The 25,496-nt window shown below is 44.6% G+C and overlaps 1 protein-coding gene across 1 annotated transcript in view; it reads right to left on the bottom strand.

The window, feature by feature from the left end:
- Positions 1-25,496, bottom strand: part of LOC124800854 (protein couch potato-like) — a 176,434-nt gene that overhangs the window by 123,089 nt on the left and 27,849 nt on the right. Inside the window, exon 4 of the mRNA XM_047263028.1 lies at positions 23,878-24,019. Coding sequence (XP_047118984.1) covers positions 23,878-24,019 — 142 coding nt within the window. The remainder of the gene's footprint in view (positions 1-23,877; positions 24,020-25,496) is intronic.

Genomic DNA, 25,496 nt, shown 5'->3' with positions numbered 1-25,496 from the left:
TCAAGGACAGCCACGAGTCAGATGCCCCAAACCAATGCCATTTGCGACTTCAGTGGTGTCAAGCAAGAGCTTAGGGATGGGCAAGATGGAGATCTGTTCCGTTTTCTGATGAAACCTGGTTTTTCCTCGGTGCCATTGATGGTCCTGTGTTGGTTAGTTGGAGCCCAGTTGAGGGCATCCCGGGTGCTGTTTTCCAACAGGATAACGCTCGTCCACATACTGTACAGAGTGTCGACATGTTGCCTTGGCCTGCTCGGTCACCAGATCTGTCTCCCATCGAGTACATATGGGACATTGTCGGACCACAACTCCAGCGTTATGCACAACCAGCATTAAAAAAAATGGCTCTGAGCACTATGGGACTTAACATCTGAGGTCATCAGTCCCCTAGAACTTAGAACTACTTAAATCTAACTAACCTAAGGACATCACACACATCCATGCCCGAGGCAGAATTCGAACCTGTGACTGTAGCGGTCGCGCGGTTCCAGACTGTAGCGCCTAGAACCGCTTGACCACAATGGCCGGCACAACCAGCATTAACCACCCCCATATTGAGCAAGTGGAACAGGCACAGCATAAAATGACATTCGGCACCTGTACAACACAGCGCATATAAGTTTGCATGCTTGCATTCAACATTCAGGCGGCTACATTGACATTGATCTTGCAGTGTTAATCACTGACATATAGTACCTAGACAAATGTATTGTCGAAATGTCATTATTCTACATTAATTAATTTTCGGTGCTGCAAATTTTTTCCGTCACTGTGTTTCAGTTGGCAAATTTTTTCTGCTTCCTGATTTTCCCTCTCAATGAAACTGCATCAATCTGACTTTTCTGTTAAAGGAAGGAAAATATTAATCACTCTAAGAATAACGAAAATTCCAGTTTCTAGGGAGGGAAATAAGAGAGAGAGAGAGAGAGAGAGAGAGAGAGGTAGAGAGAGAGAGGGAGGGAGAGACAGAGTGAGAGAGAGAAAGAGAGGCAACTCGCATTATGCTGGCAAAGAAATTTTATGCAGAAAATTCGAGCAATGTTTCCAGGTCAGATGGTGCGTACCACAGAAACGCGTCGCGGCGTTTATGGAGGACGAGCCTGGCCGTAGTAGGGGTGGGGGGTGGGGTGAATGTGACTGGGAATGTGGGGCGGGGGGGGGGGGGGGGAGGAGGTCGGTACGATATCGAGTGAGACGCGTCGTTGCTCACTGTGCCACGACGGGACGCGTATAAATTTGGGGCCGACGCTTCCAGAAAGCGTCGCAGCGGAGATATTGTTTGGGGGCGGATGGCTGGGACCGCAGAAGGCCCTGCGGGCTGCGTCGTCTGCAGCGGCACGTCCTCGGTCCCCTCCCCATTCCCCTCCCTTTCCGCATCGCTGCACGACGGTAGCGAATTGAAATAAGAGTCATTCCTCCCGGTCCCCAGTTTTGTCTCATGTAAGTTCTCCGATGCCCGTATCATTTTCATTTTGTCAAGGTGTCTTCTCTTACCCCACTCCCAACTTTCAAATACACACACACACACACACACACACACACATACATACATACACAAGGACACGGAGACACGGACGCACAAGTTATCTTTTTGTATGCGACAAGAGGTTTATTAAAACTTACACATACACTACTGGCCATTAAAATTGCTACACAACGAAGACAACGTGCTACAGACGCGACATTTAACCAACAGAAAGAAGATGCTGTGATATGCATATGATTAGCTTTTCAGAGCATTCAGACAAGGTTGGCGCCGGTGGCGACACCTACAACGTGCTGACATGAGGAAAGTTTCCAACCGATTTCTCATACACAAACAGCAGTTGACCGGCGTTGCCTGGTGAAACGCTGTTGTGATGCCTCGTGTAAGGAGGAGAAATCCGTACCATCACGTTTCCGACTTTGATAAAGGTCGGATTGTAGCTCATCGCGATTGCAGTTTATCGTATCGCGACATTGCTGCTCAAGTTGGTCGAGATCCAAAGACTGTTAGCAGAATATGGAAACGGTGGGTTCAGGGGGGTAATACGGAACGCCGTGCTGCATCCCAACGGCATCGTATCACTAGCAGTCGAGATGACAGGCATCTTATCCACATGGCTGTAGCGAATCGTGCAGCCTCGTCTCCGTCACTGAGTCAACAGATGGGGACGTTTGCAAGACGACAACCATCTGCACGAACAGTTCGATGACGTTTGCAGCAGCATGGACTATCAGCTCGGAGACCATGGCTGCGGTTACCCTTGACGCTGCATCACAGACAGGAGCGCCTGTGATGGTGTACTCAACGACTACCTGGATGCACGAATGGCGAAACGTCATTTTTTCGGATGAATCCAGGTTCTGTTTATAGCATCATGATGGTCGTGTCCGTATTTGGCGACACGGCGGTGAACGTACATTGGAAGCGTGTATTCGTCATCGCCATAGTGGCATATCACCCGGCGTGATGGTATGGGGTGCCATTGGTTACAGGTCTCGGTCACCTCTTGTTCGCATTGACGGCACTTTGAACAGTGAACGTTACATTTCAGATGTGTTACAACCTGTGGTTCTACCCTTCATTCGATCCCTGTGAAACCCTACAACAGGATAATGCACGACCGCATGTTGCACGTCCTGTACGGACATTTCTGGATACAGAAAATGTTCGACTGCTGCCCTGCCCAGCACATTCTCCAGATCTCTCACCAACTGAAAACGTCTGGTCAATGGTGACCGAGAAACTGGCTCGTCACAATACGTCAGTCACTATTGATGAACTGTGGTATCGTGTTGAAGATGCATGGGCAGCTGTACCTGTACACGCCATCCAAGCTCTGTTTGACAATGCCCAGGCGTATCAAGGCCGTTATTACGGCCAGAGGTGGTTGTTCTGGGCACTGATTTCTCAGGATCTAAGCACCCAAATTGCGTGAAAATGTAATCACATGTAAGTTCTATATTAATTTGTCCAATGAATACCCGTTTATCATTTGCATTTCTTCTTGGTGTAGCTGGCTAGTAGTGTATTAGTGATTTCAAATGACAAATTCTAATTTAGCTTTATTTAAGCTTCTTTACTTAATTCCAGTCAGAGACGAGAAGCAAACTAGCGTCGGATTATCAACTTCGCCCCATGATGACTATCTTCAGTTCTGCCAGGAGAGGAATGAGCCAGTTTGGTGTTGGCTCGATCTCGAGTGCACAGTTCGATTCGATTTTACATGTGCTGTGAAACGCCAAAGATTGTAGCGGCCGTTCTGGTGGCCTACCGTGGGTTTTGGCGAGGCTCCTTCTAGGCTGAGCCGAGGCGCTCACCAGGAGTCGGCCCCGTAAGCGAAGCAGTAAGGTTCTGCCCCATGGCTGTGGCTTGTTGTCGGCGTAAGTCAATGTTAATCTGCGGAGTTAAGAGCGAAGTCCTTAAGGTGAGTAGGCACAGCAGTGGTAGGGCTACGTGCAAGGGTTAAACCTCTCTCTCACTCAGGCATCACTGGTGATTTACGTGATGTGTTGGTGTCTTGGTACACCTGAGTCATTTGTCGGACGTCGAACGTAGTTGGTTATTTTGGAACGAGGTATGACCTGCTATACTCTGTGGTATGGTAGCCGCAGCAGATGAGGAGATCGTTTGCAGAAACTGTTGGCCCAAATGGCTGGGCGCTGTTTTAAAAAGGTGAGCATCGCGTGTGTTCAATGTGTGAGGTGTTTCATTTAAAAGTCGGCCGGTGTGGCCGAACGGTTCTAGACGCTTCAGTCTGGAACCGCGCGACCGCTGCGACCGCAGGTTCGAATCCTCCCACGGGCATGGTGTGTGTGATATCTCTCCTACACATCTGTGGCTTGAGTTGCCTGCTTTTCAGTCCAGTAAGTGTGATATTATGGTATTTATTTTTAGGCCTTGATCGCTAAAATATTTAGTTACCTCAGATATCCCACACGTTGAAAAATACACGATATTCTCCTCATTGCCACCAAGAAACAGTAGAGAGGTGTCATCAGATTAAATAAATAAATACACACACACACACACACACACACACACACACACACACACACACACACACATATATATATATATATATATATATATATATATATAATATCATTTACCATGAATTACTGTGTCAGTTGTATAGTGAATGATGATTTTCCTTACAACATTATGATAATTCATGTTTTTCATTAAAGAGATGTGTGTGTGACATTGCACGCCCTCAGCTTCTGCTAGAGAAGAGCATAGCTGGTCATGTCAATAGCCTTCGCCAGATCTAGAAACGTGTCTACAATATCCTTTCGTTCATCTGGATAGCTATAGACTTGGTGCAAAGATTTTGTGATAGCTGTCGTGGTGTTGCGATCTTTTCGAAGTCCACAGTGGGTTTCTGTGAGGAGACTGGGTTTAGTGAAAAAAGGCACAATTTCAAGCCATACAGCTATAGAAGATTCATGAGAGAGTGAGCCATTTATAAATGTAGATATCTTCATTCATATCGGACACGATTATTTCGTAAATTTATAAGTCGCGAGTGATTCGGTTTTAAATTAGTATGTGTAGATAGTAAAGGATAAGAACCAAGCGTACCGCAATTCGACTATCGGTCTAGCCACTACTACTCGTATTTAATAAGCGGTGTCTTATAACTAACCTCGATTTAGATACTCCCAAAGCATTGTGGAGCGGTTAACTACAGCAAAAAAGTGTGCAAGAAGTCAAGTAGTGCTCGAGTTACGAGAAAGGAAAAGCGTTGGAGGAAGATGGCCCGATGCGTCAGAAGTCGGAGCAGAACTTTCAATCGTGGAAGATGCTGGCTTTGCAGAAGCGCCCTCTCCTCTCCTCCACTGCCTGTGACAACCGGAGCGTTATTCAAGAGGAAGCCCTTTCATGCTCCTCTGAGACAGTCAAATCTTTTCTTTTGCCGCCATCACGAAGCCGACTCTGCCGAATAACATCTGTCGCTAGTGAACCGGAAGCTTTTTTCCCAGACGCGAAGACCTCGTCACCTGTTCAGCGGCTCGTAAAAGACGCACGTGTTACGCTGTTCTTAAAGAGGACTGACGAACTAATCGGAGAAGTTTAAAGCGTCACCCCTCAGAAAGTGTATTTCAGCTTTGCCGTGGTCGTCTTCCTCTGCTTGTATCTTGACTTCTCCTGTCTGCTCACTGTCTCTAAGCCATCCCACCGCTCCATCCTTCAGATCCCAGCACAGAGAAGCGAAGAAAGTAGAGGGCAAAAAAGTAACGACGAGATAAACTTTGTTATTAAGAGGAAACAAACTTCTAACGAGCTAGTCTTACGACTAACGAGGGTTAAGGTTCAAAGTTTTGATTCTCGCAACAGAAAAAGTTAATTCTAAAGACGTTCAGATGTTTTAGTTTCCGTTGGGGAAAAATGTTAAAACATATTGCTGTGGTATATTCCTCATCTAACGGATCACATTTTTCAAAAAAATCAGGTCGATACTATTACAAAAAACTAACTAATCAGGCTGGATCTTAATTTTAGATGCTATTTGACTTTAAAATATTGAACATAGCTGCCTTTCAGCTGCGGTGAAAGTTAATGAGACATTTGAGATAATCAGCCACCCAGTTGCAGATGTGAAGGTTTATTAACAGCTCTTGGCTATGGTTTGAACAATTGTAATAGCGTCTTCTTCAGGAATGCATATAGATCTACAGAGCGAACTTTTTACATCTTAGATAAAAATATCCTGGAGATGCACAGGATGTACAAAGCCACTGGATAAAAATAAAATAGATCGATATTACTTACACTACGTTATCGAAAGTATCCGGACACCCTGCTGAAAATGACTTACAAGTTCGTGGCGCCCTCCATCGGTAATGCTGGAATTCAGCGTGTTGTTGGCCTATCCTTTGCCTTGATGACAGCTTCTACTCTCGCAGGCATAAGTTCAATCAGGCACTGGAAGGTTTCTTGGGGAATGGCAGCCCATTCTTCAAGCAGTGGTGCACTGAGGAGGGGTATTGATGTCGGTCGGGGAGGCCTGGCACGAAGTTGGCATTGTAAAACATCCCAAAGGTGTTCTGTAGTATTCAGGTCAGGACTCTGTGCAGGCCAGTCCATTAAACGGATGTTATTATCGTGTAACCACTCCGCCACAGACATTATGAACAGGTACTCGATTGTGTTGAAAGATGCAACCGCCATCCCCGAATTGCTCTTAAACAGTGAGGAGGAGGAATAGGCTTAAAAAATCAATGTTGGGCTGTGCTGTGATAGTGCCACGCAAAACAAGGGGGTGCAAGCCTCTTCCATGAAAACCACGACCGCGCCACAACACTACCGCCTCTGAATTTTACTGTTGGCACGACACACGCTGGCAGATGATGTTCACCTCCATTCGCCATACCCACACCCTGCCATCGGACCGTTACATTGTGTGCCGTGATTCGCCACTCCATACAACGCTTTTTCACTGTTCAATCGTCCAATGTTTACGCACTTTACACCATGAGAGGCGTCGTTTGGCATTTACCGGCATGATGTGTGGCTTATGAGCAGCCGCTCGACCATGAAATCCAAGTTTTCACACCTTCCGCCAAACTGTGATAGTACATGCAGTGGATCCTGATGCAGTTTGGAATTTCTGTGTGATGGTCTGTATAGATGTCTGCCTATTACTCATTACGAGCCTCTTCAGCTGTCGGCGGTCTCTGTCAGTCAACAGACGAGGTCGGCCTGTATCCTTTTGTGCTGTATCTGGCCCTTCACGTTTCCACTTCACTATCACATCGGAAACAGTGGGCTTAGGGATGTTTAGGAGCGTGGAAATCTCGCGTGCAGACGTATGACACAAGCGACACCCAATCACCTGACCACGTTCGAAATCCGTGAGTTCCGCGGAGCGCCCCATTCTGTTCTCTCTCGACGTCTAATGACTACTGAGGTCGCTGATAAGGAGTACCTGGCAGTAGGTGGTAGCACAATGCACCTAATATGAAAGACGTATGTTTTTGGGGGTGTTCGGGTACTTTTGATGAGACAGTGTACAGAAAAATCACATATTGGTGACGATAAATTTCGGAGCAGAGAAGCTCATCTGAAGTAAAATGGTGTGTGTGACCAGCAGTAAAACCACGTAAAATCCATTAAAAACATTACCACTGGAGCTGGGCTAACCGTAGAAATCTTGAAATTAAAATGTACTTGGCATTAATTCGTTCTACTCATCTCATCTGCACCATTCCTCTGTAGCGCCACAACTTCTGTTTCCTTCTTGTCTGAACTGTTCATCGACCACGTTCCACTTCCGTACGAGCTTACATTCCAGGCAAATTCTTCAGAGAAGACTTTCTAGTATTTAAATGTGGATTCGATGTTAACAGATTTCTCTTTTCCAGAATTCTTTTCTCGCTACACGAAGTCTGCATCTTCTGTCCGCTCTATTTCGGCCATCATTTGCTTACTAATTAGCGACACTCATCTACTAGATATTGTGTCTCGTTTCCTAATACAGTGCCTACAGCATCACACAATTTTGTTCATCGCCATTTAGTAAACCAAGTTTTACTTCTGTCGATTTTCTTTTGAAGACACTATTCATGATGGTCAACTGATCTTCCAAATTCTTTGCCGTCTCTGAGAGAGTTGAAATGTCAGCAGTAAACCTAGATGTTTTGATTTCTACTCCTTCACATGGTTCAAATGGCTCTGAGCACTATGCGACTTAACTTCTGAGGTCATCAGTCGCCTAGAACTTAGAACTAATTAAACCGAACTAATCCATGCCCGAGGCAGGATTCGAACCTGCGACCGTAGCGGTCGCTCGGTTCCAGACTGTAGCGCTTAGAACCGCACGGCCACTCCGGCCGGCTATACTCCTTCAAATGTAATCCTTTTCCATATTTCTCCATGGTTTTGTTTACTGTCTGATCGATGCACAGGCTCAGCAACATCTGATATAGGCTAAAACCCTGTCTCACTTTCTTCTCAACCACTACTTCCCTCTCATGCCCTTCGGCTACTATAACTGCAATCTGGCTTACGTAGGAAGTATCAGTAAACTTTCGTTCCCTTTACTTTATCCCTGCTGCTTTCAGAATTTCAAAGAGCATATTCTAGACAACATTATCAAAAGCATTCTTTAAATCTACAAATGTTATAAACGTATTTGCCTGCTTCTCGGCCGACAGTGCGGAACCGGACTCGGACCTGGATTTCCCGTTTACCGCGAGCGTTCAATTTCACCACTTCGGATATCCGTGCTCACCTCCAGGACCGATCCAAGCTTCCGTATGTAATAGTGTCTACGTCACATAGCGATTGCACACCGTTCGTGTGATACCTGCACCGCGAGAGGCAATGTTTTTCTCGTCAGCTTGCCCGTATTTGGCATGTTGTTGTTGTGGTCTTCAGTCCTGAGACTGGTTTGATGCAGCTCTCCATGCTACTCTATCCTGTACAAGCTTCTTTATCTCCCAGTACTTACTGCAACCTACATCCTTCTGAATCTGCTTAGTGTATTCATCTCTTGGTCTCCCTCTACGATTTTTACCCTCCACGCTGCCCTCCAATGCTAAATTTGGGATCCCTTGATGCCTCAGAACATGTACTACCAACCGATCCCTTCTTCTAATCAAGTTGTGCCACAAACTTCTCTTCTCCCCAATCCTATTCAATACCTCCTCATTAGTTATATGATCTACCCATCTAATCTTCAGCATTCTTCTGAAGCACCACATTTCGTAAGCTTCTATTCTCTTCTTGTCCAAACTATTTATCGTCCATGTTTCACTTCCATACATGGCTACACTCCATACAAATACTTTCAGAAACGACTTCCTGAAACTTAAATCTATACTCGATGTTAACAAATTCCTCTTCTTCAGAAACGCTTTCCTTGCCAGTGCCAGTGTACATTTTATATCCTCTCTACGTCGACCATCATCAGTTATTTTGCTCCCCAAATAGCAAAACTCCTTTACTACTTTAAGTATCTCATTTCCTAATCTAATTCCCTCAGCATCACCTGACTTAATTCGACTATATTCCATTATCCTCGTTTTGCTTTTGTTGATGTTCATCTTTTTAGAATTATGCATGTCTGAAGGACATATCCATCGAATTATACAGACAGCCTCAAATGGCTCTAAGCACTATGGGACTTAACATCTGAGGTCATCAGTCCCGTAGACTCAGAACTACTTAAGCCTAACTAACCTAAGGACATCACACACATCTGTGCCCGAGGCAGGATTCGAACCTTCGAACGTAGCAGCAGCGCGGCTACGGACAGAAGCACCTAAATCGCTCAGCCACAGCGGCTGGCTAGACACTCTCAAATACAAACACTGCACTAACTGTAACTGCAATAAAAAACAAATTGCCTCCACGGCATTTTTTAAAAAACTGCTTTTAAACGAGACGAGGTAGTTAATCTGTCCACTGTTAAATTTGGCTTTCCTTCTTGACCTCTTAAAAGTACTCGTAGTTTTGTGGCTTTCCGAATTATTCGCTAATACGGTTGAAAAGCGCTACAGTTTGTCAGAGAAGCATACGTTGGCAAACTTACAAAGGGAGGTCACGACGTTTGGAACGCGGATTTACTGCAAACTTCGTACAATCGTAGTACTTCATGAGGACAACAAAATGTGTAAGCAGTAGCGCGTACTTCTCAAGCGTTATTGAGAAAATCACAAGATAATTTCGGTCGTCGAATAAATATCTGTGCGTAGCCATTTCAACCATCAAGCGGCTGCAGCCGAAAGATGACGGCACGGTAGCGCAGCGTGTTCGGTCAGATCGTTAGCTACCCTTTATAGTAAAATAACTGAGCGAACAGATCATCGAACAAACTGAACGAGTGTCATCGCACGTCCGCCCTGAACAAATAAATTCAACGAACAATATAGAGCAATTAAAAAAAAAGTGTTTGGCGTTCAAGCCGCTGAATCGCTGGATCGAGTTCCTTTGGTCAGTTTTTTTTAATTTTCAACAAAGTCGTTTTCTTTATTATTTATATTACAATTTATATAATGGGGAAAATACGTGTAATCGGATGAAATTTTATTAAATTTATGTTATTTGGCAGTGTACTAATTTTTATTATCATAAATAATGTAATATTCATATCGACTAGTAAACGACCAAATGCATAAAGTTATATTGAAAATGTACGCTTGTCCGTGATTTGAGAAATCCCTTATACCTGGAAGGAGCCCGAAACGACTTGTTACCTCCAAGTTTTGACCGGCACAGACGGATTTCGAAAGATGTACAATTAATCGTCACTTTCGACATTACGAGTTGAAGTTGCAGGATGGTACTTTAAGTGAAAACATGGAAAACATAAAGTTAAACGGCACCAGCTGCAATGAATAAATACTATGTTTCCGCATACGCAAGGTCTTTTGATGTTTTCTGTGGAAAAACAAACCTTGTTAACATTTTCAAAGACCTGTCTTTCAGACGATAGTTTGGAAGCAAGCAATGCATAACGCAGTATTTCCTTAAAAATCGGCGCTGATAATTGGTTATGCAGCAACGAGTGTATTTTGATGGCGTCTTCCGAGAAGCAATTTCTCATTCTCTTTCGATTAAATACGAACAGTTTTGAAGACACAGACAAGCATACATTTTCAGTATCACTTCATGCGTTTGGTCGTTTACTAGTCGATAGTTATGAATATTATATTATTTGTGATAGTAAAAATTAGTAGACTGCCTGCCAAACAACATTATAAATTTAATAAAAGTTCATCCAATTCCACGTATTTTTCCCAATATATCAACTATAATATAAATAGTAAAGAAAATGACTGTGTTGAAAATAAAAAAAGCTGACGAACGGAACTCGATCCAGCGGCTTGAACGCCAACCACTTAAAAAAAAAATACATTTTGTTCTATATTGTTCGCTGAATTTGTTCAGGGCGGAGGTCCGATGACACTCGTTCAGTTCCTTTGTTCATCCGTTCGTTCAGTTTTTTTATTAGAAAGGGAAGCTAACGCTCTGGCCAAGAACGCCTTTTTTTTTAATCTCATTTTTGTTCGCTTTTGTTCGTTGTATCTGCTCGGGGCGGACGTCAAATGGTTCAAATGGCTCTGAGCACTATGGGACTTAACTACTGAGGTCATCAGTCCCCTAGAACCTAGAACTACTTAAACCTAACTAACCTAAGGACATCACACACACCCATGCTCGAGGCAGGATTCGAACCTGCGGGGGCGGACGTCGTAAGACATCCAATCAAGTTCGTTGTTGATCGATTAACTCAGTTTTTTTTTATTGCAGAGGGTACGTAACCCTCTGACCGAACAACACGCTGAGCTATCGTGCCGTCATCACTCGGCTGCTGCCGCTTCATGGTTAAAATGGCCACGCAGAGATATATATTCGACGACCGAAATTATCTTGCTATTTTCTCAGTAACGCTTGAGAAGTACGCGATACTGCTTACACATTTTGTTGTCATCATGGAGTACTACGAGTGTACGAAGTTTACAGCAAATCCGCGTACCAAACGTGGCCTCCCCTTGTTAGATGTTGCTCGCGTGTTGTTGGCGCAACTGTTAATTACACATGAGACGAGAGCAACATATTAACGGGACGTAGTGAGAACAGAAACAGGGATGGGTGCTTGAAGACAGAGAGGAGAGAAGCGGGGAAGGGTTGCTAGGGGGCTGCGGCTTCGGGAGAAGCAGGCGGCCGGCCTCGCGGGAGGAATTCTGCCGCCGCCACCTGGCTGCTGCCTGATCCGGCACTTGCCTAAGGGGCTTACTGACGTCACCGATCGCCGTCAGCCAATAACGATCGCCTCGCTGGCAGCTGGCAAGGCCCGCACGCCACCGTCTCCGTTCATACTGGCAGGCGACTCCCCAGGGCCGCAAGAGGCGCTGCGGGAGCTATCTTGGGGCGCGCGGCTGTGCGACTCGAGTGATGTGGAACTGCAGCAGACGAGCTGTTACCGCTATAGTATCCTCCTATACACTAAGAAAAAAAGAGAAGAAGGAAAAAAAGGAAGGAACAAAGAAAGAAAGAAAAATTGTCCGGGACGCAAATCAGCAGATACGATGTACTTGTACAGACAAACAAATGATTACAATTTCAGAAGAACTGGGTGCTTTATTCAAGAGAAAACCACTTGTATGAATATAAAGAGCTCAGATGGAAAACCAGTTCTAAGCCAAGAAGGGAAAGCAGAAAGATGGGCCGGCCGGGATGGCCAAGCGGTTCTAGGCGCTACAGTCTGGAACCGCGCGACCTCTACGGTTGCAGGTTCGAATCCTGCCTCGGGCATGGATGTGTGTGATGTCCTTAGGTTAGTTAGGTTTAAGTAATTCTAAGTTATAGGGGACTGATGACCTCAGAAGTGACGTCCCATAGTGCTCAGAGCCAATTGAGCCAGAAAGATGGAAGTGTATAGAGGGTCTATACAAGGGCGATGTACTTACTAGTTTTGTTTATTTATTTATTGTTCCGTGGGACCAATTTAAGGAGAAGTCTCCATGGTCATGGAACGAGTCAATACATGAAATTATAACACGATAGTAGAAACAGATAAAATGAAATATAAGTAACATATTCAGGCGACAATTCGTAAGTTTAAATAAAGAAAATCAACAATGTAACACTGGAATTTGCTTAATTTTTCAGCTCCTCGACAGAATAATAGGAGTGAGCCATGAGGAAACTCTTCAGTTTAGACTTCAAAGTGTTTCGGCTACTGTTAAGATTTTTGAGTTCTTGTGGTAGCTTATTGAAAATGGATGCAGCAGAATACTGCACTCCTTTCTGCATAAGAGTCAAGGAAGTGCATTTCACGTGCAGATTTGATTTCTGCCTAGTATTAACTGAGTGAAAGCTGCTAACTCTTGGGAATAAGCTAATATTGCTAACAACAAACGACATTAAAGAAAATATATACTGTGAGGGCAATGTCAGAATTCCCAGACTATTGAATAGTGGTCGACAAAAGGTTCTCGAACTTACACCACACATAGGACAATATTATTGAAATGGAAGAGGATGTAGATGAAGATGAAATGGGAGATAGGATACTGCGTGAGAGTTTGACAGAGCATTGAAAGACCTAAGTGGAAACAAGGCCCCAGGAGTAGACAAAATTCCATTAGAACAACTGATAGCCTTGGGAAAGCCAGCCCTGCCGAAACTCTACCATCTGGTGAGCAAGATGTATGAGACAGGTGAAATACACTCAGACTTCAGGAAGAATATAATAATTCCAATCCCAAAGAAAGCAGGTGTTGATAGATGTGAAAATTACCGAACTATCTGTTTAATAAGTCACGGCTGCAAAATACAAACACGAGTTCTTTACAGGCTAATGGAGAAACTGGTAGAAGCCGACCTCGGGGAAGATCAGTTCGGATTCCGTAGACGTGTTGGAGCAAGTGTGGCAATATCGACCCTACGACTTATCTTAGAAGATAGATTAAGGAAACGCAAACCTACTTTTCTAGCATTTGTAGACTTAGAGAAAGGTTTTGACAATGTTGACTGGAATACTCTCTTTCAAATTCTGAAGGTGGCAAGGGTAAAATACAGGGAGCAAAAGTTATTTACAATTTGTGCAGAAACCAGATGGCAGTTATAAGAGTCGAGGGGCATGAAAGGGAAGGGAGTGAGACAGAGTTGTAGCCTATCCCTGATGTTATTCAATCTGTATATTGAGCAAGTAGTAAAGGAAACAAAAGAAAAATTCGGAATAGGAATTAAAATCCATGGAGAGAAAATAAAAACTTTGAGGTTCGCCGATGACATTGTAATTCTGCCAGAGACTGCATAGGACCTGGAAGAGCAGTTGAACGGAATGGACAGTGTCTTGAAAGGAGGATATAAGATGAACATCAACAAAAGCAAAACGAGGATAATTCAATGTAGTCGAATTAAATCAGCTGATGCTGAGGGAATTAGTTTAGGAAATGAGACACTTAGAGTAGTAAATGAGTTTTGGTATTTGGGGAACAAAATAACTGATTATGGTCGAAGTAGAGAGGATATAAAATGCAGACTGGCGCTGGCAAGGAAAGCGTTTCTGAAGAAGAGAAATTTGTTAACATCGAGTATAGATTTAAGTGTCAGGAAGTCGATTCTGAAAGTATTTGTATGGAGTGTAGCCATTTATGGAAGTGAACCGTGGACGATAAATAGTTTAGAGAAGAAGAGAATAGAAGCTTTCGAAATGTGGTGTTTCAGAAGGATGCTGAAGATTAGATGAGTAGATCATGTAACTAATGAGGAGGTACTGAATAGAATTGGAGAGAAGAGAAATTTGTGGCACAACTTGACTAGAAGAAGGGATCGGTTGGTAGGAAATGTTCTGAGGCATCAATGGATCACCAATTCAGTATTGGAGGGCAGCGTGGGTAAAAATCGTAGAGGGAGACCAAGAGATGAACACATTAAGCAGATTCAGAAGAATGTAGGTTGCAGTAGGTACTGGGATATGAAGAAGCTTGCACAGGATAGAGTAGCATGGAGAGCTGCATCAAACCAGTCTGTGGACTGAAGACCACAACAACAACATTCAAGAGAAAGAGCTTCACGATATGAGCAAGTCAATAACGCGTTGGTCCATCTCTGGCCGTTATTCAAGCAGTTATTAGGCTTGGTATTAATTGATAGAGTTACTGGATGTCTACCTGAGGGGAATCGTGCCAGATTCAGTCCAGTTGGGGCGTTAGATCGTCGAAATCCTTGGATATGTTGGAGGGCCTTGGCCACAATGATCCAAACGTTCTCCATTAATGAGAGATTCGGCGACCTTGCTGGCCAAGGAGCGAATACAAGCAGTAGAAGTGGTGTAGTCAACGAAGTACTTAACTAAGTCTTGTTGATATTCCATGATCGATCTTACGTTTGACTTTTAGACCCTGGTGCCGGAATTGATACTCCATTATTACTACGTCTGTGGTATAGGTTCATTGAGCTTCCATTCTCATATGAGATTATTTCCAGAATCTTCAATACAGAAAAAAATTGTTCAGATGAAAAGTGGTGCGAGTACATGGTGGCTATTGGGTAAGTGTATAGCTACTACAGCTTACAAGATGGAGATTGCAACATAACATGTCCAGAGGACGTACATGTGCAACGTACCGCCTTCTTTTCGACTTTGAGAAATTTGAAATTATTATCAGGGTTTTTTGACGGGCTCTGCCGAAAATATGGAAATCCGGGAAGAGATTACAGGTTGAGTGGCACCACGAAACGTCTGCATGTGACAGGAGATATATTCTGTGTCACCAGACAGTGCTAGAGAGTTTGAAAACTGTAGCGGAAAGAAGAATACAAAATGTATTCAACTAATAATTGAGGACGTTGAGAGAAAGTATTACTCTGATAAGGGCTTTGACCTTGAACGCTCGGAACCACACGAAATCATACTTAGACTAACATTACATCATAAAAACAACAGTGATTTGCGTCATTTCCATGCAAAACTGAGGAATTGTCTGCTTACGCCATCAGACGGTGGCATGTTGTAGCTGCACTATCAAGCGCTCGAGCTGCATGAATGCTGTAGTTGCAGTGCTAATGTCTCTTGGAGTGTTCGCATGCGTGTTGTTGAGTACAGTGATATCATGAAGAGAATTAATCCTATCAATGTGGTCCAAATATTAGGGAAAAAGCTGCGACGTTTTGAATATCGAAATGAAATCGGGTAAGGAGCTGGTTTCAAAAGAAACATACTGTCGCAACTAAAAACTACAAAAGAGCATGTAATATCATCAATTTTATTGAGCAAGATCGTATGGATCTACAGTTCACTATTGAAATCTGCACATGTGGTCACTAGAAGTGCAAAAAATGGTTGGTATGGACAATCCAAAGCTTTGATTTCTTTTATCGACAATCTTCAGGCTGAATATGGCATTTCATCCGGGCATATTACTGCACTTGTCACACCTGTGGACACGGAAGACGGTAAGAGTACGAAGGCACAACAGTCTGTGGAGGAAGTGAGCATGTTTCCGACATAGCGGTTTGTGGAGAAAGGAAATCTTTGGAACAGTGACCAGAGTCAGTTCCAGTATGAATTGTCGTCATCATTAACGCAGTCTCACAGAGGAGAGAAAACTATAGCTAGTGTATCGTAGTCTGCAAAGAGCTCTACCCACAGCTACACAATTGATGTAGCTTTGTGAATAATAGGCAGACTAGTAAACAAATTTTACATCTGTTTTCAAGAGGTACAAGACACTTTTGGCCCAAATATTTCCAGAAACTTGAAACAGCCTACCCACAAAACATTCATGTGGAAGCAAGCAAAATGCAAAAATAAATCAAGAACACATGAAACGCTTTATAACTTCACTACTTGGCGAACATGTGACAAGTGAAAGTAGTCTATTGGTGATTCCTGGTCAGGTCATACAGATCGTACCCTTCTAGATGCACGTTTTCCATACAAAGATGTTATGCAGAAGATATTGCCACCGACGAGAAAAAAATGTTGAGAACCCCTTGATGTTTATTTCTTTCGGAAATATAAGCTATGTATCAGAAGGATTGCTGATTTTATAGGAATACAATGTGCCAAACCACAAGTGAAAAGAGATAGGATCGTTATTTCATCATCAAACTTCACTATGCAATTTGCAATCAATATTCTGCACCAAAGCATTCGCCTGTGTTGCAATAAGCTTGGCTAAAGGCGGGATATGATATTGATATACCCATATGATCATCAGTAAACGTAATTAGTGTGGCTTTTCATATTGGACTGCTTGAATGGGAAAGAGATTTTAAATGTGAAAACGTGTCTTTACTGAGGTGAGCATATTGTTCTGTTCCAGTTTGTTTTAACCACTTCATCGAAATCCCACATCTGCACTACGAGGGTTAATATAAGCACTATCAGGTGTGTAGGATATGTGTGTTTTGCGCTGTTGTATTTGGCATTGTTGATTGTGATGGTACACTGACATCATTGAGTTACGGACAATTTTCCTACTGTGGTACACATATCTTGTTACTTTGTTTTCCTTTACTAAAATGTCACTTGTGGTAGAACGCAACCACTGCTTTTTTACACTCCTGGAAATGGAAAAAAGAACACATTGACACCGGTGTGTCAGACCCACCATACTTGCTCCGGACACTGCGAGAGGGCTGTACAAGCAATGATCACACGCACGGCACAGCGGACACACCAGGAACCGCGGTGTTGGCCGTCGAATGGCGCTAGCTGCGCAGCATTTGTGCACCGCCGCCGTCAGTGTCAGCCAGTTTGCCGTGGCATACGGAGCTCCATCGCAGTCTGTAACACTGGTAGCATGCCGCGACAGCGTGGACGTGAACCGTATGTGCAGTTGACGGACTTTGAGCGAGGGCGTATAGTGAGCATGCGGGAGGCCGGGTGGACGTACCGCCGAATTGCTCAACACGTGGGGCGTGAGGTCTCCACAGTACATCGATGTTGTCGCCAGTGGTCGGCGGAAGGTGCACGTGCCCGTCGACCTGGGACCGGACCGAAGCGACGCACGGATGCACTCCAAGACCGTAGGATCCTACGCAGTGCCGTAGGGGACCGCACCGCCACTTCCCAGCAAATTAGGGACACTGTTGCTCCTGGGGTATCGGCGAGGACCATTCGCAACCGTCTCCATGAAGCTGGGCTACGGTCCCGCACACCGTTAGGCCGTCTTCCGCTCACGCCCCAACATCGTGCAGCCCGCCTCCAGTGGTGTCGCGACAGGCGTGAATGGAGGGACGAATGGAGACGTGTCGTCTTCAGCGATGAGAGTCGCTTCTGCCTTGGTGCCAATGATGGTCGTATGCGTGTTTGGCGCCGTGCAGGTGAGCGCCACAATCAGGACTGCATACGACCGAGGCACACAGGGCCAACACCCGGCATCATGGTGTGGGGAGCGATCTCCTACACTGGCCGTACGCCACTGGTGATCGTCGAGGGGACACTGAATAGTGCACGGTACATCCAAACCGTCATCGAACCCATCGTTCTACCATTCCTAGACCGGCAAGGGAACTTGCTGTTCCAACAGGACAATGCACGTCCATATGTATCCCGTGCCACCCAACGTGCTCTAGAAGGTGTAAGTCAACTACCCTGGCCAGCAAGATCTCCGGATCTGTCCCCCATTGAGCATGTTTGGGACTGGATGAAGCGTCGTCTCACGCGGTCTGCACGTCCAGCACGAACGCTGGTCCAACTGAGGCGCCAGGTGGAAATGGCATGGCAAGCTGTTCCACAGGACTACATCCAGCATCTCTACGATCGTCTCCATGGGAGAATAGCAGCCTGCATTGCTGCGAAAGGTGGATATACACTGTACTAGTGCCGACATTGTGCATGCTCTGTTGCCTGTGTCTATGTGCCTGTGGTTCTGTCAGTGTGATCATGTGATGTATCTGATCCCAGGAATGTGTCAATAAAGTTTCCCCTTCCTGGGACAATGAATTCACGCTGTTCTTATTTCAATTTCCAGGAGTGTATGATCGAATGCTGATATAAGCATGGTTTAGTGGTTCCGAGTGTTCGCGGTCATAGGTGTCCCTTGTGAGATGAAGAGATTCGACACAGCAGATTAACGGTGGCCGCATCAAACTTGTCAGAATATTGACGAAAAATGTTTTCATATTTATTGACTTCTTGTCCAACGACAGCGATCAAAGATACCGTAATAGCCTCGCGGTCGCTGAACACTGTCCACGTTCACTGACCGAGCGAGGTGGCGCAGTGGTTAGCACACTGGACTCGCATTCGGGATGACGACGGTTCAATCCCGCGTCGGGCCATCCTGATTTAGGTTTTCCGTGATTTCCCTAAATCGCTCCACGCAAATGCCGGGATGGTTCCTTCGAAAGGGCACTGCCGACTTCATTTCCTGTCCTTCCCTAATCCGATGAGACCGACGCCCTCGATGTTTGGTCACTGCCCCCAAACAACCGAACCCCACGTTCTCTGAGCCGAAAGGTTCAGGCCTGTTTATTTTCAGCGGATCCAGTATGCTTTTTGGCGGGTGTTTTCATTCACCCGCCAACTAACCGAGATAAATTTTCCAGGTGAGTTCAAAGAAACGCAGGGTGACGGACTGGTAGGTTAGGGGAGTGAGCTGCGAGGCGATAGTGCTGGCGAACGGCGGGCCACTGCAGCGTGCAGCCGGTGCTCTCGACAAAGGACGCATCCCCCAAGTAATTCTGCGCCCGCACAAGCGCCTCATTAACGCTGCCATAACACGCTTCCCGCACATTATTTAGCGTAATCGTAATTCTGGCTTTTAATGAGCAATGTGAGTCCAGACGAGGTGCTGCCACCCACTCCCCACCAGCTGCGAACCCCACCGCTCCCGTGAGATTAGTTGCCAAGTTTTTACAGCCCGAGTAATAAACGAGAGGTCGGCTCGCCTGCCCCCGGATAAAGGCGGCGGGGGGGTGGGGGTGGGGGGTGGGGGTGCGGAAGACCGCCCCACAGTTCTGCACCCTCCATCTGCCGGGGCGGAAGCGCCACCCACGCAGTCTCTGCGCCTCGGAGCCAGCAGCGAAGAAGGAATCCCTGACTGCGCCCACTACGGCAAAAGAACTTTTTACCCTTTTCCTCACCTTCGCCTAGAAGTAATAATTAAGCCTAACGCTATTTGCTCGCGCCGCTCCTTTGTGCCGGTGACACAGCCCTGCAGGCGGAAAAATTAAATTTACTTTCGAGATAAACTTGCGCCTTTCCGGGATGCATGGAAAAAAATGCAGATTGTGAATTAACGAGAACGAGAGAGAGAGAGAGAGAGAGAGAGAAGCTTGCAAATTCGCAAGCTTTTTTTTTCTCGGTGAAAATGGAACGAGACGACCTCGAATTGTGAGCGCTAAGTCTGCGGGCTGAGTACTGTCGGAAAATCGGCTGCAAAATTTGCCCAAAGTTTTCGCAAACTCGCCGCGGAAGAAGCAGTGTATGAAAAATTTGCAGCTGTGTTAAAGGGTAGTCTTCTAAGACAGAAAACTATCTGAGCTTTTGCTTTATTTACAAAGTGTAGCTAACTGGGAGATTCAGAACATAGTGCAGTCCCGACAGTTTCAACTTGTGCTGCTTCTATTGCGTAAGGTGTTTCCTTCTTTCACCGAGTCAACTGAGCAGTGCTCGAGAATCTGGGTAGGCGTTTGAGATGAGCAAGGTACACATTCCAGTCCGGTCATCCAGACTTCACGTTATTATGTAACAAATGTAATAATTTTTAACACGATTTCTGTTACTGATGTGTGCAAGTATATTCCATTCCCCTCTCCATCGCCTGAAAGGTCGTTTCTTTTTTGTTTTGCTTTCTAAAGTAGCCTGTGTTCTTCTTCAGGGTTCAGACTACCTGCATACCAAATTTCTTCGAAATCGGTTCAGCACCTTTTTCGTCAAAACGTAACAGAACTATTTTCGCATTTATAACATTAGTATGTATACAACTTTAAATTGGGATATCATTTTTTCATGATTTGATTTTGATAAAATACAGACGTAGAGCCCCAAGCTATGCTCAAGTTACTTGTGACAGCCCCATGAAAATTAGTCTTTTAGTTATGGAGATCAGCGTGTTCCAGCAGACAGACAGACACGACCGACTTCGATAAAACTTTGGATCACAATCTCTTTTCTTCTCGTGACCTGATTTTGATGAAATAAAGCCTATGCGCTGCCTCAGGGTACGATCATTTTGCCTGTGAAAGCCTCCCCCCCCCCCCTCCGCCAAAAAAAAAAGAAAAATTCGTCTAGTTCAATCAAACAAATGGACACATCGATCTTACAGTTCTGTTATCAGTAGAGGAAAGAATATATAGATATAGACTGAACGTATGGTAAATGCTTATTGTTTTCCTTTTGAAAGGAAGAGTAACTTCTGTTTTTTGGCTTTGTGAAATATTTTCTCCACAATTATGGCGAAGACACATCATGTTTACACAGTATTTCTATTAAATGTTACATAACAAAAATCGTAGTCATCGAAGCACTGGAGGAGGTACCTGTGAAATGAAGAAATTAGAAGCGCAATTATCTTAGCTGATTGCTGTTGGTCTACCTGTCAATCCACACTAATTTGCAATTTACAAAAGTCTTAAGTCTATTTATATCGAGAAAGCTAATTTACTTGTACATATAGAGCACTCACCTTATTCGGTTACACCTTGTCTGTACATATACACGAACATAAACAAATCATTCCCTGGAAGTTCAAATTTTTGTAAAGGAACAATACAGGCATGTTCACATAGTTAGGCATCGTTTGTCACAGACAGAGTTCACCTACCTTCTCCCCGTAGCACGATGGACATTCTAAAATTAAATGGAATTAGATTATACACTACGTAATCCAAAAGGCTGCAGTGTCTACAGTTTGATTAGTTTTACAAATGCTATACAACAAAACCCAGCGCTACACTAGTATTCTTAAGCTACAATGGTACTGTACAATGCGGGTTGGATGAAATGGGGGTGAGATGTGATTGCATCGCCGTCCAACGCACCTCATCATATCTTTCACACATTGCAAAATGATCCGTCATGATAAAGGAGGAAACACTTCATTTTACCTTGTAACTGTAACGTGAGGGAAGATGGTAATCTAGCAGCATTTTAATGCCCTTTTTGTACTTAAAAGTACGTGTTTTTCAATTGTGAGTATACAATTCCTTTTCAGGGTGGTCACGAGAGAGAGAGAGAGAGAGAGAGAGAGAGAGAGAGAGAGAGAGAGAGAGAGAGTGGGGTATATGAAATATATTCGCATTTGCGAATATGGTCAACCATCAGCTGTATAATGGAATGACGACAACGAAAATTTGTGCCTAATTCCTCGTTTATCGCGAGCGGTCACCTTACCAAATTGGCTACCCGTGCACGGTTCACGGCCAGACCCCAACTTCGATATATCGTCAACCATGTGTCTGCAACCTGTACTCGCACATCCATTGCGTATATTTCCCTACAGGTGGGACATGGCTCGCCCGGTATCGGTGGATAAATACGATATTTCAGTGACTGTGTACATAATGGATGTACGAGTAACGGCAGCAGTCGCCGCAGTGCCTCTTCCTTCGGACTTGCACGCATGTCCGATGAAATTTTGCGTCATAATTCGGAGTAACACAGGCACTGAAATATCGTAGAGAGATAGGTAGTCAGACAAGAAAGGATAAATGAGCTATCCATTGGTCTGGGAGCAAACATCCGAGCATTCATCTCATGTAACGTATGGAAACCACGGACGATGTTCTCTATTGTGAATGGAATATGTTTGATGTCACATCTTTCCAAGTAAAAGGCTAGTACCTTATTCAAAAATCTTTGTCAATTAGACGACCATTCTTTAACACAGATTTACAGATGTATGTCTTCTCATAGTAACGGGCATTCTTGCTGATGAAAGTTATCTATTACAAAATACATTTAACATCCATCCTCTTTGGTTTGCGTTCTTGTACCCCATGCAGTAGATATAGTGGCGTCTCTTGTAAGAATACAAAATAAAAGTTCGCGATTAGACTTCTGATGGGTCCTAGGATTTCGCTAACAGTTAATTAGTTCTGCCACCGCTCCGCTTTGATTCTGGGTTGGTTAAAATTACAGGTCCACCCGCATCAGTTGGGAGAAATCATTTCATAGATCAAACCGTCCGCCCCGATAGCTGAATGGTCAGCGTGACAGACTGCCGTCCTCAGGAGCCCAGGTTCGATTCCCGGCTGGATCGAGGATTTTCTCCGCTCAGGGACTGGGTGTTGTCTTGATCATCATTTCATCCCCATCCGGCGTGCAGGTCGCCCAATGCAGCGTCGAATGTAAAAAGACATGCACCAAGGCGGCCGGACCTGCCCCGTAAGGGGCCTCCCGGCCAATGACGCCAAACGCTCATTTCATTGTCATAGTTTACACCAAGCTAACGATCATATCCAGTGAGGGAGAGTGGCGTTCAAATAAAATTGTACAAACTAATACATTAGTGTGAGGTTTTAAACTGATACTTAATGCTACCTAATGCCCATTGTGAGTAAAAGGAAGCCTCAGATATTGGTGACATAAGACTTTACCCATGTTATTGCAGTAAAGGCTTGTGGAGCACATCCAGATTAGTTCATAGAATATCTGAAAGTGGTTTGTCAGGAATTTAGGCAAGCACCTTTATTTTCAATGGTAATTTTGATTTAGAGACCATTGTGGTACGTTTGGGTCAGAACTGATGTTACTAGGATCTGCACTAAAAAGCCTAGCAAATGCACAGAAACATTTACTGAATATTGTTGATAAAATGTATTTGCTGACTCAAGAAACTCGAATGCATGGATTGGAAGCATATTTCTGTCACTGAGCCAGCTGGTACAATTCTAAATTTAAGGATGGCAGCTGCATTATTTTGCATTGAGATGGCTCTCAGTTTTGTGATTTCTGCCATATTACAGAGTGAGGTGGCGCAGTTGTTAATGTGATGTTTTCAGAAGGGCTGAGTTTCAAACACTCGTCCAGCTACATTTATTTCGATTTTCTGTGGCTTCCATAAACACTTATGGTAAGTCTCAGGCGACCATCCTTGTCGAAGTGAACTCGTCTGTCTCATAAAATCTCAATGTTGATACCTCTAAATATCCTCCCTCTGATCACAAAATAGCACTATAGGAATGCAAGGATGCTTCTTCACAGCCAGTTGCTCCTTTGACTCGTCACAAAATCAAACAAGTGCCCCACTTGTGATAGGGATGTCGCCAATCAACAAGTAGTCGCGACAACGAGTTAACGAGTTGACCACCAGGTGGCAGGCGTGACAGTTGGCGACGAGGTGCGTTCGGCGACGGCAATCGAGCGGTTAGCGGTGAAGAGTTGGTGCTCGAGTGAGTCAGTGGGTTGGGACGGGGCTGGTGTGGTGTGGTGAGGTGAGGTGAGGTGAGATGTGATGTGATGAGCTGCTCTAGCTACTTACGTCCTGTGAGTGGGTGCATGAGAGTCGGGTGGGTGCCCGCAGCGGTCGCGGCCTGCTGCTTCGGCTTGCTAACCTTCGTGTTACTTTTGGCAAACTCGAGGCGGATCGTTTGGGGCATGTCGGGGTCGAACCGTACGCCCTGCTGCAAACAAAGTTGTGTGGAGAAGGAAACAAAAAGAAGAGAGAGAAAGAGAAAATTACTGGCAGGAAGCAGTGCTTTTAATGACTCCGGACTCCGGCCAAGTGTTCACCAGTTGTCGGGGTCGCGGATAAAGTACAGTACAGCGAGATGGGTGTCAGGACGTTCGGTACGTGTTTAGCAGGGTGGTAATGTAATATAGCGTGTTCTAACAGCCAATCAGTGCAGTTTATTTTATTAATATTTGTTTGACAATGAAATATTTAAGCAACAGGAGCTATATTACGGGGAAACTTACAGGTGAGTGCGGTCCTCTTTATCAGTAGGGAAATGAGTAAAGAGAAAAATTTGAAGTGAGTTTAATATGAAATAAAGCTGCCAACGATTTAGAGGACAGTGCAAATCTGTTTATGAAATATGTATTTTCTTGTGTCCAACCAGTTGTCGATATGCGAAATCTAATCAAGCCGTTTCCGTCTGGTGTTGTGAAGGATGCTTTAAGTCGTGCTTGTTGCATTGATTCTGATCACACCTGTGTGGTGCAACCGTAAATTATCAGTTATTAAGTTGTGGTTACTAAGTTAAGGGTGGTGATAGATTTTTTAAAAAACTGTAAACTAGGTGCTCTAATTATTGCATGAGAACGTTTCTTATTCCATGTGTGTGTGTGTGTGTGTGTGTGTGTGTGTGTGTGTGTGTGTGTGTGTGAGTTTTAGGCTTCACTTCCCGATCAGCACTAGGCTTTTCCCCTCTCTTCATGCCAAATTCACACCCGTCCGAGAGTTGTGTACGTGAAAGTGGAGGAATTGCACCATATTTTGCATTACAAATTAATCTTTGCGTCCACTGGGTGGACCAGTGTTAAGTTCCGAGGACGATAAATATAAACTATCTAGAATTGGAGCATGCCTAGTAAAGTCTGTCTGTTCAACTCCACGAGGAGTCCGCAGCTCGTGGTCTGGATCAAGGGATCTCGGGTTCGATTACCGCCAGCGTCGGGCATTTTTCTCTGCCCAGGGACTGGGTGTTTGTGCTGTCCTCATCATTTCATCATAATTCGTGAAAGTGGCTAGATTGGACTGTGTAAAGACTGGGACTTTGTACGGGCGCCGATGGCCGCGCTGTTGAGAGTCCCACAAACCAAACATCATCATCAACTCCACGAGGAGAATTCGTAGAGGTTTTAATTATAACCTAGGAAAAATGAACTTATACAGTGAAGTTTTTGTCCGTCTGTAGTCCTCCTGGAACAAACGGAAATCGTCCTGACACAGTACCATTGCACGGCGTTTTAGATGCCAAAAAAAAAAAAAAAAAAAAAGAAAAGAAAAGAAAAGGACTGACTGGGTGTCGTGTTGTCGTACCGTCATAACAGACACGAAATCCCCTGCATGATGTCATATGACACGTCTCAACCAATGTGACTTTGTAGATGGGCGCGGCTTTGCGCTAGAGAATGTTCTAAATTTTTGAAATCCAC

This window comes from Schistocerca piceifrons, chromosome 1 (genome assembly GCF_021461385.2).
Source record: "Schistocerca piceifrons isolate TAMUIC-IGC-003096 chromosome 1, iqSchPice1.1, whole genome shotgun sequence".
Lineage (NCBI taxonomy): Eukaryota > Metazoa > Arthropoda > Insecta > Orthoptera > Acrididae > Schistocerca > Schistocerca piceifrons.
This window is presented reverse-complemented; position numbering and strand designations above follow the sequence as displayed.